Here is a 19305-nt window from a genome sequence, read left to right as displayed (position 1 = left end):
AGTCTGCTATGTGGTGTTCTCCAATTCTTGCAGCCTTGAATATTTCACCAACTAAAAAATAAGCAAATGCAAAACAAACAAACAAACAAACAAACACACAGAAAACCTGAAGTCTCTTGAATTATGAATTATGAAAATTCTCAATTGTGGATTGTCGCATTTTGATTATACTATATGAAATTGAACTAAATGAAAACTACCAGACTGAATTGCTCATTGCTTTTCTGTGGGGCTCTAAAATCTGAAATATAATAATATTTTGATATAATCTGGGATCAAATCCTGGCTTTGTTATAGTACAGTCATACGTATGTACCTACAGGCCTTTCCCCCCTGTGGGCTAATCTGACTGGAGCCAAGATAAAAAACAAAAATATGAAAGGACAGGAAGAGATTTAATAAAACAGGTAAAAAAAAGCCTTGTAATTACAACTCTATTGTCGAATGTTGCCACTGCAGTGTAGGCTAGAAACAAAGTGATGCAAAATTCATTATCTGTGTCAAGAGAGCTTTTACGTGTACATTTTTAAGAAAGAAAAAAACATGGTGCTGAGAGAAAGTAACATAGCCATTGTGTAGTGAGACAGAAAGAAAATTGAAAGAGAGCTTTTTCATATTTTCAAAGATTTGGAACCTAGTTGTATTTGCGGTTGGCATTTAAACTCTTAAGTCATATTTCTCGCTTGCCTGTCATTCTGTTTCCTGTTTCTATCCCAGGAGTAATGTGTTGTCCTTCATGTTTCCACTGAATAGAGATACATGCTAATGAAAACAATAAAACATTCATGTATTTAGCCAAGTAGGACTGGCTTGGCTTCTAACAGCATGAGTACATTTACTATCTCATACACACAAATGCAAGCACATTGTCTCACCTACAATTATACTACACCACCACCTTTACTTACACAGTAAGTACCAACCAACCAATCAAACAGACTTCATGTTATTGAGGTACATATGGCTAAGCCAAATTAAGGTAAAGGTTATCTTACAACAGTCATCGAGAGAGCCTTTTCTGTATACTTTTTTGGCTTGGCTAGAAATATATGCAAGGCTCCTGAATTAAAAATAAATTGTTATCAACATTTTCAGCCTTTATTCTACCCCCACTCAATCGTCTTTTTTTCCCAATCTCTCCCAATATCTCCTCACATTGCCTTTCAGAAGAATTAAAAGCAGCTGGATTGGCAATTACATAGAGGGAAAGGTAAGCCCTTGAGTGGTCCTTGGCCGTGTCATAGGAGTTACCCATTATACCCAAATCATTACCCAGAATGACAGATGTGAGAAGACACCAGCCCCTCCTGTCCACTGCTGTCATAATGTCACATGGAAGCTTGCAGAGCCCCTCTTCTGTCTCATTAATAACATAATAACATCTTTACACCTGTTTCCTGACACCTGTTTCCTGACACCTGTTTCCTGTCACATGGCACCAGACACAAGGGCTCGCAAAAGAAAGAAAAAAATGAGGCAATGTGATTAGTACCGCTGAGACGAGTAACACTCAGACGAGTAACACTCAAACAAGTAACACTGAGACAAGTAACACTGAGACAAGTAACACTGGGACGAGTAACACTGAGACAAGTAACACTGAGACAAGTAACACTGAGACAAGTAAAACTGGGACGAGTAACACTCAAACAAGTAACACTGAGACAAGTAACACTGGGACGAGTAACACTGAGACAAGTAACACTGAGACAAGTAACACTGGGACGAGTAACACTCAAACAAGTAACACTGAGACGAGTAACACTGAGACAAGTAACACTGGGACGAGTAACACTGAGACAAGTAACACTGGGACGAGTAACACTGAGACAAGTAACACTGGGACGAGTAACACTGAGACAAGTAACACTGAGACAAGTAACACTGGGACGAGTAACACTCAAACAAGTAACACTGAGACAAGTAACACTGAGACAAGTAACACTGGGACGAGTAACACTGAGACAAGTAACACTGGGACGAGTAACACTGAGACAAGTAACACTGGGACGAGTAACACTGAGACAAGTAACACTGGGACAAGTAACACTGGGACGAGTAACACTGAGACAAGTAACACTGGGATGAGTAACAATGAGATGAGTAACACTCAAACAAGTAACACTGAGACAAGTAATACTGGGACGAGTAACACTGAGACAAGTAACACTGGGACGAGTAACACTGAGACAAGTAACACTGGGATGAGTAACAATGAGACGAGTAACACTCAAACAAGTAACGCTGAAACAAGTAACACTGAGACGAGTAACACTGAGACAAGTAACACTGGGATGAGTAACAATGAGATGAGTAACACTCAAACAAGTAACACTGAGACAAGTAATACTGGGACGAGTAACACTGAGACAAGTAACACTGGGACGAGTAACACTGAGACAAGTAACACTGGGATGAGTAACAATGAGACGAGTAACACTCAAACAAGTAACGCTGAAACAAGTAACACTGAGACGAGTAACACTGAGACAAGTAACACTGAGACGAGTAACACTGAGACAAGTAACACTGAGACAAGTAACACTGGGACGAGTAACACTGAGACGAGTAACACTGAGACAAGTAACACTGAGACGAGTAACACTGAGACAAGTAACACTGGGACGAGTAACACTGAGACAAGTAACACTGAGACAAGTAACACTGAGACGAGTAACACTGAGACGAGTAACACTGGGACGAGTAACACTGAGACAAGTAACACTGAGACAAGTAATGCTGAAACAAGTAACACTGAGACGAGTAACACTGAGACGAGTAACACTGGGACGAGTAACACTGAGACAAGTAACACTGAGACGAGTAACACTCAAACAAGTAATGCTGAAACAAGTAACACTGAGACGAGTAACACTGAGACGAGTAACACTGAGACGAGTAACACTGAGACGAGTAACACTGTCATGGTCATCCTGAGAGGTACAGGCAGGCAGGTGTGAAATTTAAAATGCGGGAGCATATACTGAATGCCAGCTTCCAGAGATGCTTGGATCAGTCTTCCAGCAATTAAACCGTTTACCTCATAAGGACAGAAAGTTTTTTCTAATTGTTTTAAAATACAGTATGCTGTCCATTTAGTGTAATTCTCTGCAATTTTCTGACAATAATGAAGTTTAGATACTCATAAAATAAATCTCACAAATATGCAAAAATATGCTAAATTATAACCTTGGAAGAGAAGTTGGATGTGCCATCTGTGGCCTGACATATTTTGTCCTCCATACCTCAGAACAAATTCCAGGGAGAATTGCAAATACATTAGCTCAGGTCACAGTTCCCGTGGGGGGTACATTAGCAATGTTAATTTCAAATTAATTTTGTTCTTTTTTTGGTCATTGACTTCAGGTATATAACACATCCAATGTTTATTTGTAAATAATGGTTATACTCTACTATGTTAAGATATTTTTGATCATGCACAGTTCTTGTACAAGAAGGGGGCAGCCTGTAGCGTAGTGGCTAAGGTACTGATTGAGACCTGAAAGTTTGGTGGTTCAATTCCCAGTGTAACCCTTGAGCAAGGCCCTTAACCCTACATTGCTCCAGGCTGCTTATTCTAAACAGCTGTAAGTAGCTTTGGATAAAACTGTCAGCTAAATAACATGTGATGTTTTAAAATGACAAGATGCATTGGGACTGTGTGGGTAGATATAATATATCAGACCTGGATGATATTGGAATGCTTATTCTCTGCAATGAGACAGAATACTGGCAGAATACTTATAATTGCTAAATATAATGCAAAGTGTAAAAATACATTTGATATTGGTAGGGCATGGTTAAGAAGTGATGAAAAAAAAAGGTTCTTTGGCTTGTCTCCATAAAGGAGCCATTTTTTGCTATCATTGGTGTGAAGTCTGAAAGCTCCCAGATGAAGAACCCTTGAACTAGAAAGGGCTTTTCTATGGAATCACGAGGTCCCCTTTGAACCATTTTGTTTCTGAGAGTGTAGGGCATGGTGAGAAAGAAGGGGTGATTACTGTGGCCCAGTTGTTTGATTGGCGAAGGGCCAATGGGGGAAGAAACAATTGAGGCAGTGGGTAATTTTAGTTTGGATTGACTAAATTTACTGGAATGGGGTTTTTGGAATGAGTGGTGACCAGGGTGGAAGGGGTCAGCCTTTATCATCCCTGGAATCAGGTAGGTCCTTGACAATATGCCGCTGTTCAGGCTCATGCAGAGAGACACTAAGGGAGGCTTGAGCCCCTGCCCGTTTACCCTCTCTCTCCAGTGCCCTTTTGGACTGTTGCGTTTATATATATTTTTTATATATAAGATACAGTACGTACTGTATGCATGGGCCCACAGTTTAAGCACAATGCGTAATCACTCTGGCGACCCCTTGGCTGCAGTACCGGGCGCTACAGGTCTTCATAAACAAACAACCGTGCTCACTTGTTATAGATTCATGTTGCTGAACTGGACAGGTAAATTGTGAGTGTGAATGTACTCTTTTTCACCGTCATAAAACAAATCACCTTTGAAACAACATGATGATGCTCAAAATAGAATAAACAGTTTTAAATCAAGTAGTCGGATTTGCCAATTTAGAGTTAAAATTATTTTTAGGGTTATTTTTATTTTCAGTCATGAATTATTTTCGAATTATATACATGTAGGGTACATTATTCTATACAAGCCCACAAGCAAGCTAGTCTAGCTAAGACAAGCAAGACAAGTAAGTCTGTAAGTCTGCACTGAGAATCACCTCTCAGAAGCCAGTGTGGGTAACCAATACCCTGTGAAAAAACAACAAAAACAGATGTAAAAGTATATTCTACCATTCAACAGAAGTTAAGCAGAAGGCAAGGAATTCATTGAGTTGTGGAAGTAATAGGAATGTTCATTTAAAGTTGTTTAGAGCTCAACAGATGCTTTCAAATAAATCTGGCATGCTCTATTGACTCCATTCAGAAAATGTAACTGAAAGTTTATGTTGGTGTATGTCCATGTTTGGTTCAGTCCTCCTTAGAGGGATTGTAAGGGGAATGGAATGGGCCATGTCTCAGTCTGGGCCTTGACTGAAGATCACACAATAGTTAAACTGACCATCAAACTGCATCAAAATGAAGTTGCGCTGTTTTTGGAATTATATCTTATTATAAATTTAAAGAAGGCAAACCGTTCAGTGACTTGCTTGTTAGTATATAATTTATAAACAATAAATGGCACAGCTTTCATTTTTTAAAAATGAAATAATACATTTCAACACCTTTGTTTGTATGTTGTTAGTTCTTGATGTGGAAATTGTATAAACAATGAAAATATTGTAGGGGAAAATTCACAGAACAAAAGACATCCCTCCTAAAAGCATGATAAACAATCACAAGTCAAAATCAGACTCAACCTTGATGGGCAAGCTGGTTCCTACAAAACTCTCGATGATTTATGCTAAAGGTGTATCAATATATCCATATTAAAGTATGATATGTACCCTGTATAGTTTCAAACTCATGAACTGCTAAATTGTGCTAGAATTACATAGTGAACCCATATGTAACCGGAGTTGAATAAAGAAGCCAGCTGGCGGGGGGTCAGAGCGAGATGTCTGATATGCCTGTACAGCTGGTTTCTCCAAAAACTCTCGATGATTTATGCTAAAAGTGTATCTATATGTAAGTGGTTTATAATCAATATATATCACATGTACGCTGCTTGTTATCAAATCAAATGAACCTAGAACATTAATTACAGCTGAGCTTATGAAAACGCAAGAAACCACAGTGAAAACTGTTGAAATGAGAGCAAAGTGGAAAGTACCAAAAATGATCTATAGGTTGTAGAAAGTTCCGGAAAGCACCATATAGTGAATAGCACCGTGTTTTCCATGATTCCTATGTTAATGATTCCATTTTGTTAAAAAAACAGCCCCTGCCCGTTTACCCTCTCTCTCCAGTGCCCTTTTGGACTGTTGTTTTTATATATATTTTTTATATATAAGATACAGTACGTACTGTATGCATGGGCCCACAGTTTAAGCACAATGCGTAATCACTCTGGCGACCCCTTGGCTGCAGTACCGGGCGCTACAGGTCTTCATAAACAAACAACCGTGCTCACTTGTTATAGATTCATGTTGCTGAACTGGACAGATAAATTGTGAGTGTGAATGTACTCTTTTTCACCGTCATAAAACAAATCACCATTGAAACAACATGATGATGCTCAAAATAGAATAAACAGTTTTAAATCAAGTAGTCGGATTTGCCAATTTAGAGTTAAAATGATCAATATATCCATATTAAAGTATGATATGTACCCTGTAGAGTTAAAAACTCATTAACTGCTAAATTGTGCTAGAAATACATAGTGAACCCATATGTAACCGGAGTTGAATAAAACAGCCAGCTGTTGGGGGGGGGGGGGGGGGGATTTGAACTGTGTAGACCAGGGGTGTCAAACTGAATCCCCAGGGGGCCGCAGTGTCTGCAGGTTTTTGCGGTTTCCTTTCAATCAGCTGCCAATTAAGGCCAATTAAGGCCTTAAGAACAAGGTGTGTGGATACTTTAACCAATCAGTGACTTGAATTAACCCAGAACACCCCAAAAACCAGCAGACACTACTGCCCTCCAGGACTGGAGTTTGACACCTGTGGTGTAGACAGTCAAGGACAGTGGGCAGAGCGAGATGTCTGATATGCCTGTAGAGCTGGTTTCTCCAAAAACTCTCGATGATTTATGCTAAAAGTGTATCTATATGTAAGTGGTTTATAGTCAATATATATCACATGTACGCTGCTTGTTATCAAATCAAATGAACCTAGAACATTAATTACAGCTGAGCTTATGAAAACGCAAGAAACCACAGTGAAAACTGTTGAAATGAGAGCAAAGTGGAAAGTACCAAAAATGATCTATAGGTCGTAGAAAGTTCCGGAAAGCACCATATCATATATGAATAGCACTGTGCTTTACATGATTCCTATGTTAATGATTCCATTTTGTTAAAAAAAACAGCTTACAAAGCAAGATGTATGTAATAAGATCCTTTATTTTTTAGGAAATCAATAGGGCGATTCGCGAGAAGGTAGCGCTGCCAAGTCAGCTAATGTTTTAGGAGTTTAGAGTTAAGATAAGAACAGTGTGGGTGATTGGCCCCAATGATGTTTTAACTGTGTATAAAATGGGTGTAAAAATGACATTCGATGTCCATGTTTCTGCAAAAACTGATTTTCCTGAAGAGTTTGCTGCCATGGTCTTTTCCCTCGTGAAGATGTTTTTCGACAAATTGGAGATTGGACTCTGTCGTTTTCCTAGACACGACAATATCACATTTCCAGTCTAACTGTAAATGTCTTATTGAGGAACACAATATGCCTCAAAAGAATATGTTCTTAGATCTAAATAGATTTAACTAGATTAGAATCTTCTTTACCACTGATCATGGTAGCCTCGCAAGTATACCTAACGTATCGTGGCAAGTTAATATTAATCCTTTATTAATCATAGCCAAATCTAACACTAACAGGTCTCAAACAAATAAAGCATTGTCATGTAGGAAAAATAATCGATTTTGAACCCCATTAAAATAAACATGCTGCTAAGATATTGTTCTGCGCTGCGTCAACCTAAGCAAGTATTGCACTCCAGCTCTTGCTATAAAAACGCAGCGCGCAGCTCTGCTCCGCTTGTTCTGCTAAGGAAATGTGCTTGGCTGAACAGCAACGCCCGCTCCCTACAACTCTGTCGCTCATACTGTACATAATAGTGCGTAAGTAAGGATGAGAGACCTGTCCCTTTAAATTGGTGTCAAAGCCGATTACGGCTGATCTCAATCGTGATTCTGTTTTTACCGTCTGTTCACTGGATCTATTTTTGTTTTACTCTGCTGCGTGCACGATAAGCGTTCAATTGAATCCAAAACAACTGCATATGTAATATGTTAGTTGTTTTGTTTAAAATATATATTTCCACTTTAAAAGTTGCATGTGCTCAGACATGGATTGAATGAGTTATTTGTTATCATTTCGGGGATTCTTTCGGATATGGGCAGCAACATTGCAGAACGCAGCTCCAGCAAACCAACTTTCCCGTACCCGTCGGTGGCTTTGTATTTTATTATTGTAAAGACTATCAACTTTATCTATCGCTTTCTCTAAAAGGGTGCAAATTCAAGGATATGGTGTTGGGCAAATATCGTATAAAGTGATTTGAGTCGGAAAATGCAGAAAAGTGTGCGGTACAATGAGGGGCACGCTCTGTATCTATCCATGGTCGCGCGCAAAGAGGGCACCAAACGCGGCTATCTCAATAAAAAGACGACGGAAAACAGTCGTTGGCATGAGAAATATTTCGCTTTGTATCAAAATGTCCTGTTTTATTTCGAGAACGACCAAAGCACTCGCCCTTCTGGGATTTATTTGTTAGAAGGATGCACATGCGAACGGGTCCCAGCACCAAAGGTTTCCACGGCGGGCAAGGAGACTCTGGACAAGCTGGTGAGTTTCTGCATTTTTTTGTATTTATTTTATAAGTTTTTAATTCCATGACCATGCAAAGAAGATTACCTGATGCCACAATTGGTCCACCAAACTTCTTAACTTACCTGGACAACGTCCAGCACGAGAAGGGACTGTCCTAACTGTTAAATCCACGAACGCGACTGCGACTCATAAATCCCTGGATCTGTGGGGATTAAAGTGATTTTGAAAACTGAATTACATAATACGTGCTACACCACAAATTATTGTAGGAGTGCACGCACAAAAGTCGTATAATTTCCGTATTACACTGCTATTCGAATGAATAACGAAATGGGTACATATATATATTTTGACGCATCCTCCCAGTTTGCCATGTCATTCTCACGCCTCTTCGTGTGATAAAATTGCTTATTTTTCTGTTATAGGCCTTGCATGGCACTAATGAATTGATATTCGGTCCTGCATTATGGATGTTGCTCTGATTGTATTATGCAATCAAACTTTCGTGTGGGTCTGAATAATTTAGGCGCGCTTATTAATTTTGAATTTTAATATACATTAAGTAAGGTTCCGTGTGGTTTCAATGGCTTCTATAACTGAATGTTATAAAATGAATTGTTTACTATCTCAGGAGTACGTTACTGTTTGAGTATTGTGAATGCTACTCTTCTTGGGATGCATTCACTTTGACTTTCTTTGTCATTTGGTGAATATTTGGAATACAAGAAATATGCTCAAATTTAGTACACAATAGATCCTTTCCAGAGACAAAGATACCGCTTACTGGTCCGTGATCTTGCTTAGAGGTATTTTACGTACGTGGAAATAAGAGAAACGCTCTGTGCTGTACAGAATCTCAGAACCCTCAGCTCTTTTTGCTCATCTGTCCCTCTGTTCATCCGTCCCTGCTGCATATATACAGTGAGCTCCATGTGTTTTGTATTAAAGTCATATTTTGATATTTAGCTCCACAATTTTACATTTGTAATCATACAATTCACATGTGTTTCTCAAGTTTTATTACAGGGTATTTGTATTCACTTTGGTCTCACCATGTAAATGAAAGTAGTCATGTTTAGAACTTTGTTGAATATTCTTTGTTGCAACTGCTTGAAGTCTGTGACCCATTGACATCACCAGGGTATCTTCTCTGGTATCTTCAGCTCCTGACAATATTCATTTTAAGCACATGTGATTTTTTTTTCATTACAAATCTCATATTGTGGAGTACAGAGGCAAATAAATAAATTAACAGAATGGAGGGTACAGAATGGAGGGTACAGTATACTTTTATTATTATTTTTAGAATCATAATTGGCTTCCTTGACTTTCATTTGCACATGATTCTCAATTGGTATTTAGGGGCCTAAAGTGTGTCAGGAAATCACACCACGCCATTACACCACCATCACCAGCCTGCACCGTTAACTCTAGGTACCGTTAAAACATCTGACCCTACCATCTGCGTGTTGCAGCAGAGACTTAGATTTGTTAAACCAGGTGACTTCTTCCCCCATCTTCAGTTGTTGAGTTTTGGTAATTACGTGCCCACTGTAGCCACAACTTCCTGTTCTTAGCTGAAGAGAGTGTAACTGTGCATGGTCTGCTGCTGCAGCCCATTTGCTTCAAGGTTGAATACCCTTCTGCATACCACTGGCTTAAACAAATTATTTCAGCATTTGTGCCTTTTCTGTTCACTTGCATGACTCTGTCCATTCTCTCACTTACAAGGTGTTTTCGCCCACAGAACTGCCACTCACTGCGTGTTTTTAGTTAATCGCACCGTTCTCTGTAAACTCTAAAGACTGTAGTGCATGAAACTCTTTGAAGGGCAGCTGTTTCAAGATGCTGGAACCACCACGTCAGTCAGCTTCTGGGGCAGCATTGCAAATGATCACTTTAGCACCTGAAATAGGCTACTCTAATGATGCATTTTTTTATTTTAAGTGAGTAATTTCTAAGGTGATTGAAAAGTTTAAAATCTTGGCAACTTCAGGTATTGATTTTTTAAACTTTCAACTCAGCACTGTTTCCGTGGTGTGTAAGCTTGGCTGTAAAACTTAACCAAATGAACATCAAGGGAAAATGAAAATGATTTTATTGACATTTGTGCTGATAAATGGCATACGGATCATGTGACAGACAGCATCCAGTTATAGTAGTGAAGTAGGCTCCACACCTCATCCTCATTACTTTCGTTTTAAACATTTTTGAAAGTTCGCAGTCTGAGGTGTGTCGAACAATCTCAGCTGTAAAATGGGTTCGGAATGACTTTAGTTCAGCATGGAATGTTATTGATATACAGTGGCTTCGGAAAGTATTCAGGCTCCTTCACTTTTTGCACACTTTATTGTGTTGTAGATTTAATTTTAAATTGATAAAATTGCCATTTTTGTCCATCAATCTACACTCAATAACCCATAATGACAAAGTAAAAACATGTTCGCCAGACATAGTGATTTTTCGAGCTCTCAGATTCCTTTAAATGCTGTTTGGCAAACTCCAAGTGGGCTGTCATATGCCTTTTACTAAAGAGTGGCTTCCGTCTAGCCACTCTACCATAAAGGCCTGATTGATGGAGTTCTGCTGAGATGGTCATCCTTCTGGAAGGTTCTCCCATCTGGATGGACATCCAGAGTTCTGTTAGAGTGACCATTGGGTTCTTAGTCACCTTCCTGACCAAAACCCATCTTGCACGGTTACTCAGTTTTGACTCAGTTTCAAATGTGTGCCGTTTTGACATGCGGCACATAAAGGCAGGGGATTTACAATGGTTAGAAAAGACTACTGTAATGGTTTCATAACTTTTACACAGAAATATTTTTCTATTACAGAATACAAAATTACCACAAGTCTTTCTATTTAACTAAATTCTTTGATATGGCCAACGCCATTTACATTAAGTTCTATTACACATCTATTGCACTTTACGGTTTGGGGTTATTGATTCTGGTTCAAAATACTATCGCTGATTGCAAAAAATATGTATCAATGAATTATATGTGTTCAAGTATGCTGCCCTAATTTGGCAATTATTCTTTGTTTTATACCGTGTTAGTATTGTTTAGGTTTGAATGGACCTTGACTGTATTGTGCATCAAATCCACGTTGATTAATTTCGCATAAAATATTAATTGACTGGATATTGAGATTATTCAAATGTTTACATTTAAAACTTAATTAAAACTGTTGATATATTCTGAGTACTGATTCTGCTTCCACGCGCCACTCTGCATGAACTGTATTGCTGGGAGAAGCTATCAGTGAATGTAAATTATCATTAAGCAACAAACCTCTTGAAATAATGTTGTCATGGCAGCACTGACACACATTGTTTTATGAACAATTGTAAATGGTAGTGGCTCTGGAATTTCTCTAGTTTTACAATTACATTTCTTTGTCATTGAAAGACAATTTACTGTCCCACTGTCATTTCAGAAGAAATGGTAATGTATTCTGTCAAAACGAATGTAATAATAATAATAATAATAATAATAATAATAATAGTAAAATATTCTGATTTGTAACAAGATGACCACAGCATTACAAAAATAATTTGTTTGTGATATTAGGAGCCTAGGGGCTGCCTCATGTGTTTTTATCATTAAAGCCAAGCTACTATGAAAGCCAGGACTATATAGTAAAATGGATTAGAAATACGTTTTTTCTCAACAGTGTGAGGATGGCGTAACCTATCTGACATCAAGGCACCTTGGTTAAGTAGATGCTGCTCGAGTGGTACTGGTGTGATTCTTAGTTTTTGAAGTTGGCTGGCTGAGCAGAGCCATGACATAAATAAGAAACTTGCACACTTCATCTAAACATAGCCAGTACATTGCAGCTGTTGAACTGTCAACTGAACTGGGTCCTGGTGTTTTGTCTGTGTTGAAATTACTCATCTCTTTTGGAGAAGTATTCTAGATGAAGTAATCTAAAGTAATATAGAGAAACAACACCCAAAGTAGAACTGGGCTTACTTCAATGAGGTTCAAGGCACCCTTGTGGGGGAGGGAGTTAAGTTAAAATACCTTTACTGACTTAGTATATCCATAAGGATTAAGTTAGAAGGTTTTTGTGGGCGTAACGCTTTGGCATCTGATGGTTTTAATGTAGTCCTTATGGATATACCAGGGGGGTATACCATGAAGCAGGATTACTGAGTTGGCAAGATAAATTCGCAGACTAAAAGCTGGAACCGCTGTTTTTATCTCAGTCAATGTTCCTGCTTTGGAAGGGTTCCAGGTTTTACTCTGTGAAGTTACCCATCTAACTCAGTAATCTTGCTTCGTGATATACCCTTCTGCTCAATAAAGGTATTTTACAGCAACTTAACTCCTTCCTCCATGAGAGTGAATTGAACCTAATTGAAGTTCTACTTTCACTACGCTGTGGCTGCCATTTTCCCCACAGCTCTTCAGTCTTTTATTTTAGCGCCTAGTGATCTGTTCTTGTTTTTTTAAGTTCCACTTTGGAAACTGAATCTGGATTGGCCGTCTCTGGATGTTTTGTGACAGGTCTACAGCTGCTGTGCATGTTGTCTACGGGATTCATGGAACTTCCTCCCATCCTCCATTGAAATGACCTCAGTGCACTCCCCGCTCATCAGACTTGGAGTGTTTTGTACACTGCCTTTTTTTTCTATATGATTCCAGAAAAGTGTAAGCAGTCGTGTAAGGATTTCTGTGTTCGATGATCTGGACAAACCTTTGACCGCACTAGGAGTGGGTTTGTAAACAAGAATTTTGTCTTGCTCACAGATATCTGACAGGCAGGCCTTTTCTCTGGCCTCCTGAGTGCCAGTCTACTTACCTGGCAGGCATTCTCCCTGGCCTCCTGAGTGCCAGTCTACTTACCGGGCAGGCATTCTCCCTGGCCACCTGAGTGCCAGTCTACTTACCTGGCAGGCATTCTCCCTGGCCTCCTGAGTGCCAGTCTACTTACCTGGCAGGCATTCTCCCTGGCCTCCTGAGTGTCAGTCTACTTACCTGGCAGGCATTCTCCCTGGCCTCCTGAGTGCCAGTCTACTTACCTGGCAGACATTCTCCCTGGCCTCTTGAGTGCCAGTCTAGTTACCTGGCAGGCATTCTCCCTGGCCTCTTGAGTGCCAGTCTACTTACCTGGCAGGCCTCCTCTCTGTCCTCCTCAGTGCCAGTCTACTTACCTGACAGACCTCTGCCCTGACTGCTGAGCTGTGTTAGAGTAGTCCCTGTGAAGGTTGGCTTGCCATTCTGAATGAAACTGCAATGATTCGTTTTGCTGCCGGATTCTGTCTCACAGTCGGGTGTTCCAGGCTGGGTTAATATGGTGTAGCCAAGTGAAATGCTGTGGTGGGTTTTGATGGGGGGAAACACATGAGGGTGCGGGTGTGAAGCTAGCAGTTCCTGGACAAGATTGTGGAGCAGACTCCTGGCCCCAATCATGACAGTTTAGGTACAGTTGAAATTATTAAATGTCCCATGGCTTAAAATATTGATAATTGCTGCAATTCCTGGCACTGTGTTAATCCAATTTGGAATATTTCTGTCTAGTTTTGATTTGGATGTGTGCCTGTATCCCTTTCTATTTATCAGTCTTGATCATGGCTTTTGGTGTACCATAGTCTCTAGAAGGCAATGTGGAAAATGATTCACCTGCCGGATTTGTGTGACCATCTCTACCCTTTTGTACCCATCTCTTCCCTTTTATTCCTCAAGTTGAGGCTCATCACCATGTGCTGAATTGTTGTAGCTGAAAAGTGAAAAGAAATTTTGTACTATGAATTAGAGATACTGTGGAGCGGTGAATGTGTCATTAAAATTCAGAACTTAAAAATGAGTCACAGAGTTATGTGTGATGAGGTGATTTTTACTTAAATTAAAGATGTGACTTTTTCTCTCCTCTGTAACAAGCATCCGTTCTGTGACAGTCAACTTCTCCTAAAGGAAGGATCCAGCTGTGTGCTCCAATTCACATTTTGATATCTCTTACTGGCCAGTCTTATCCATTGTGCCTTTTTATCTTTTCAACAGAGATATATCCAGAACATTTTTATTCGACTTAATCCACTTTCAGCTGCCACTCTACACATTGGAATGATGCAGGCAAACGTTACCCAACCTGGATACAAATGGTTGAAGTCACAAGAATAATTTAGCCTGATGAGTTACAATATGGCCTTCATCATCTCTTCATTTTCATTTAGATTTTATTCCCCTATTTGGAGTTGCCAGTTGAGCTTCTTCCATCCCTGTGCAATGAGTGCTGCAAGAGAAGCATGTGCATGATGCAACAGGACTGCAGGACTATAGGAATAATACTGCAGGACTACATGAATAATACTACAGGACTTCAGGACTATAGGAATAATACTACATGACTGCAGGACTGCAGGACTTCATGAATAATACTACAGGACTTCAGGACTATAGGAATAAGACTACATGACTGCAGGACTACATGAATAATACTACAGGACTTCAGGACTACAGGAATAATACTACAGGACTACATGAATAATACTACAGGACTTCAGGACTATAGGAATAATACCACATGACTGCAGGACTGCAGGACTTCATGAATAATACTACAGGACTTCAGGACTACAGCAATAATACTACAGGACTGCAAGACTACAGGAATAATACTATAGGACTACATGTATAATACTTCAGGACTTCAGGACTATAGGAATAAGACTACATGACTGCAGGACTACCTGAATAATACTACAGGACTTCAGGACTACAGGAATAATACTACAGGACTACATGAATAATACTACTGGACCTCAGGACTATAGGAATAATACTACAGGACAATAGGAAAAGCTAGTCCCAACTGGTGAGGAGGCGTGACCTGCTGATGGCTGTGTGTTGTGTACAGGATGTACTAAAAATGGCTGACACCCTAAGGAACTTATGTGAATATCAGAAAGGTTTTATTTCTCTATTAATTGCAGCGTTATTATCGGAGGCTGTACGTGACCCGATTAATATTCAATACAAGATTTCATCTTTGTTTAGGAAAGACACTCAAGGAAATTGTGGCATGGTTTCTTATATCAAGATTACTATGTGGGTGGTAAGATTATTAGATTATACCAGATAACTTCTGGACTGAATGGCTTGCTGTACCATGCCTATATTTTGTTGTTTGCAGTGCAATGTTCATGTTTACCCTGTAGCTCAACAAGTTAGCAGTCTTCCTCTTCCATTTGCCCAGTTTATGTATATGATGCTTCGGTCTGGCTGCCATTGTGTCTTTCTCTGCCCACGGCTCTCTCGCTGCTTCTTTGTAGTTGCGATTTATTCAGTCGCAGAGCCCAGTGATGTGTTTTCTCTGCCCTCCCTCATTATCCGAGAAAGCTCCAGATCCTTTCCGCCTTCATTATCACCTGGCTTGAGTGGCTTCTGTTTGGGATGCACATTCATTTTGCAAAAATAAATAACAATACATTAATCAGGCTTCTCCTTGTGAACACTGAATGGGATTGGGGCAGTGTTCCTCTTAATTTCTTTTACAGTATATACTGAAAGGCAGTGGATGATGGCTTCAGGTTTGCTTGTGACACAAGATTAGGGTTTTCGAAATGTGTGAGATCAAGGGGCTGTTTTAGCTGTCAGACTATGGACAGAGATGTGTTTTGCAGAAGCAATATATTGCCCTGCTACCCTACAGAGTATCACTTTATGCAGGCACTGTGATTTTGTCATTCCCTTACCTACTGCTTAGGGATCACTCGTCTGTGGTTCCAATATGTCCTGTAATTTCCCCAAGGCTGTATTTCTTGCATAAACTGTAGATTTTGGTGTGAAAATAACTGATGAGAATCCTTGAGCATGTGCACCCCATGCTGAACTGCAGCTCCCAACAAGTAAATCTGGGACACACATCCGACATCATTCGAGTATGATGCAGCACGTCATCTCAGTGAGTCAACTTGAATATTTTCCTGAATAACAGGACCGACTAAAACCACAAAGCCTCAAAGGAACCCAAGCAAGATCATGTTTTGTGCACACTATAGTAATAGAGCTATGCTGAAGATATTGATTTTCACTGTTCACAGTAAATAACTGTTGTACACATTGACGTTCTTTGATAATGTCGGATCTAATTTCAAAGTTTGCATCCCCATGAGTATTGAGATACATTTATCGAATTACCAAATCGGGATTCACGTCAAATTGCGATGCACCTAACAGTACCCAGCCCTACTCTGTCTGCATCGGGGCCAGGCTCTGTATCTAGGTGTCTGGGATTCTTGCAGGTCACATTACAGCCCACTAATACAAAACATTGGGAGCTGTAGATCAGTTCTGAGTAAAGACATCATTCCACCATTTTAATCATCAGTGAATATCAGAATCTGCCCAGGCCACAGTTAAGCCTTGTGTGTCCTATGCTGGCACAGCCTCCCTGCCAGAGCCTACTGTAACATGGTGACTTGCGCTGACCGTGCGTGTCCATTACATTATTACATTATTGGGATTTGGCAGACGCTCTTATCCAGAGCGACGTACAGTTGATTAGAATAAGCAGGAGACAATCCATAGCCAGTTTATCAATATGGCCACTGAAGGGAGTCCTGGTAAACACGGTGTGGAGGGAACATGTGTGAAAGCATGCTGTGAGTCTGTTCGTCCTGCATCTTTGGATTTGTGTGTCAAAACAATCCTCCTCTTCCTCATCCTGGGTTTTTTAAAAAAAGGCAAAATATTTCAAATAAATTATAATAAATAAAATAGTTGTCACCGAGGCATCAAGTGCTTCACATAATTTCAATATGAATGGACCCTTCAGGAAACACACCTGGGCTGGTGCTTTAGTGTATTCAGCCAAATCAAAAACAGAAATTCAGACCGCACACACCAACACACACACATACGCACACACCAACACATACACACACATACACATACACACAAATGCATGCACCCACACTCACACAAGTGCAAATATGCTGACATGGACACACATAATATCCGCATTTTTAAGTACAAAATATTACATTATTCATATTCCATAAATGATATACACAGTACTAATAACTTTCTGACTCCACTAAGAAAAAAAGATTCATAGCTGTTAATTTTCACTACAGAACAGTTTCATCCATTTTCTGTGTACACTGCTGTCTGTAAGCATGGTTATCATTATAGCTGGCAATGCTGGAGGACTTTACCCTTTAGACTCTAGACATTAGCAGAATGCGTTTGGCCCATCTTTATGTAACTGTACAGACAATCCACTTTCATCTCATAGCCGAATAAGAGGAGGTAAATGCAAACCAACTGTATGTTGGTTTGCATTTACCAGTCATGTTGCAGAATATGTTGCGGAATATGTTTCCATGGGAATGGGATGTTGTGGTTGTAGTGACATGGTTTTATAATGTACGCGGCTCTTGTTAGGAAATGTTACACAAGCTGTCCATTCCCTGTCCTTCAGCATTGGTGGATTTGGCAACAAGACAAGTAGTTCTTAAGACTGGGAATGTGAGTTGTTTTAGGCACACGCGCCATATTCTTAAACATAATGAACTATTGATATAAATAGATGGATACACAGATGGATATATTCAGCTGGAGAGGGCTTTGATGGGGGTTGTGTCTCTGCCTTTGTTCGGCTGCGTGCTTGTCTGACGGTTGCCTGGCCTTAGGGGTAATCAGGTCTCCTGGTGCATTCAGAAGACTGTGTCACGGTTCACTAAACCCTCATTCAGCATGTGAGAGCGCAGCAGCACCACGGCCGCACACGACTGTGGGTCCGTACGGGGCCACGTGGCTAAGAATAGCCCCTTCCTCTCCTAACACACTGCCCCCGGACACTGCTGTCTCAAAACAAACCGCACATCCTTTTTTTTTTTTTTTTTTTTTGCTGTGGATTTGTGTGGACGGAATAAGTGGGTTAGGAAGGCAGGGGAGTCGAGAGGTGAAAGAGAAGAGAGGGAATAAGGAAGATTGAAAGAGGAGTCCAATTTGGGGAAAGTTTGCAGGCTTTCAATTTCAGGCTTTGTGATCATTTTGAATGTCTTTCAGCTTTGTGGGGCTTCGTGTTTTCACAGTTTATACAGGGACTCCGCTCAGTATTTGTGGAACTCATTTAGCCCATGACGGTTGTTCCTGATTTAACCACAGCGTTTTCTGCCTATGATGCTTCTCAGAAAGTGGTGGCACAGGGAACTATATACACTTCCTGTTTGTAAACAAAATACCATGAAACAGCTACTCATATACCACATGCCATTACAGGCCATTCGTTTGTTATGATGGATATTGTTTTTTAAAATCATGTACCCTGGATGACTGAAGTAGAACATGGGAGATGCTTACATGAAAATAAAATGTATTCAGTACTGGGGTGGGTGATGTGACTAGGTGGTGGGAATGAGCACTCCAGACCAGCGAAGCGGCTGTATAGACTGAAAGCAGGCCCAATTGAGGGTTATGTAAACCCACTCCAGACTCCAGCAGGCCAGCTGTGCTATGGGAGAGCATGCGCCAGCCCCAAAGCTCTGTCCTTCATCCTCACCCGCCCAGCTGGCCTGTGCACCTCGTAGACTTTAGATGTAGAGCCCTCCGCTGTGAACCAGACAGGTTCACATTTAAAATGCATGTAAAAATTCCATAAAACTTCATACGTGACCAAGCTTTACAGCCCTGACCTGTGAACTCCCTCAGTTAGTCATATATGGTGGCTTATTATGACTATTCCCTCTGCTGGAACAAAGAGCTGAATGGTGGCTTCACTTGGGATGTGAATATGTGTAATATTACTCTGGTTCATATTCTTTTTACCTTAGATAAAATACTGCCCTGTATTCAAATGTAAAATTGATCTGTATTTGCTATAAAAGTAAATAAAATAAATAAATGATT

The 19305-nt window shown here is 40.1% G+C and overlaps 1 protein-coding gene across 1 annotated transcript in view; it reads left to right on the top strand.

Moving 5' to 3' along the window:
• Positions 1-8182: 8182 nt before the first annotated feature.
• The window catches only part of LOC133141744 (ras-specific guanine nucleotide-releasing factor 2-like), a 41303-nt gene continuing 30180 nt past the window's right edge, over positions 8183-19305 (top strand). Inside the window, exon 1 of the mRNA XM_061262428.1 lies at positions 8183-8458. Within this exon, the coding sequence (XP_061118412.1) occupies positions 8183-8458 (276 nt within the window). The remainder of the gene's footprint in view (positions 8459-19305) is intronic.

The sequence above is a fragment of the Conger conger genome, chromosome 12, assembly GCF_963514075.1.
Source record: "Conger conger chromosome 12, fConCon1.1, whole genome shotgun sequence".
Classification (NCBI taxonomy): Eukaryota; Metazoa; Chordata; class Actinopteri; order Anguilliformes; family Congridae; genus Conger; species Conger conger.
Note: the sequence above shows the minus strand (reverse complement) of the source record. Positions and strands in the feature narration are given on the sequence as shown.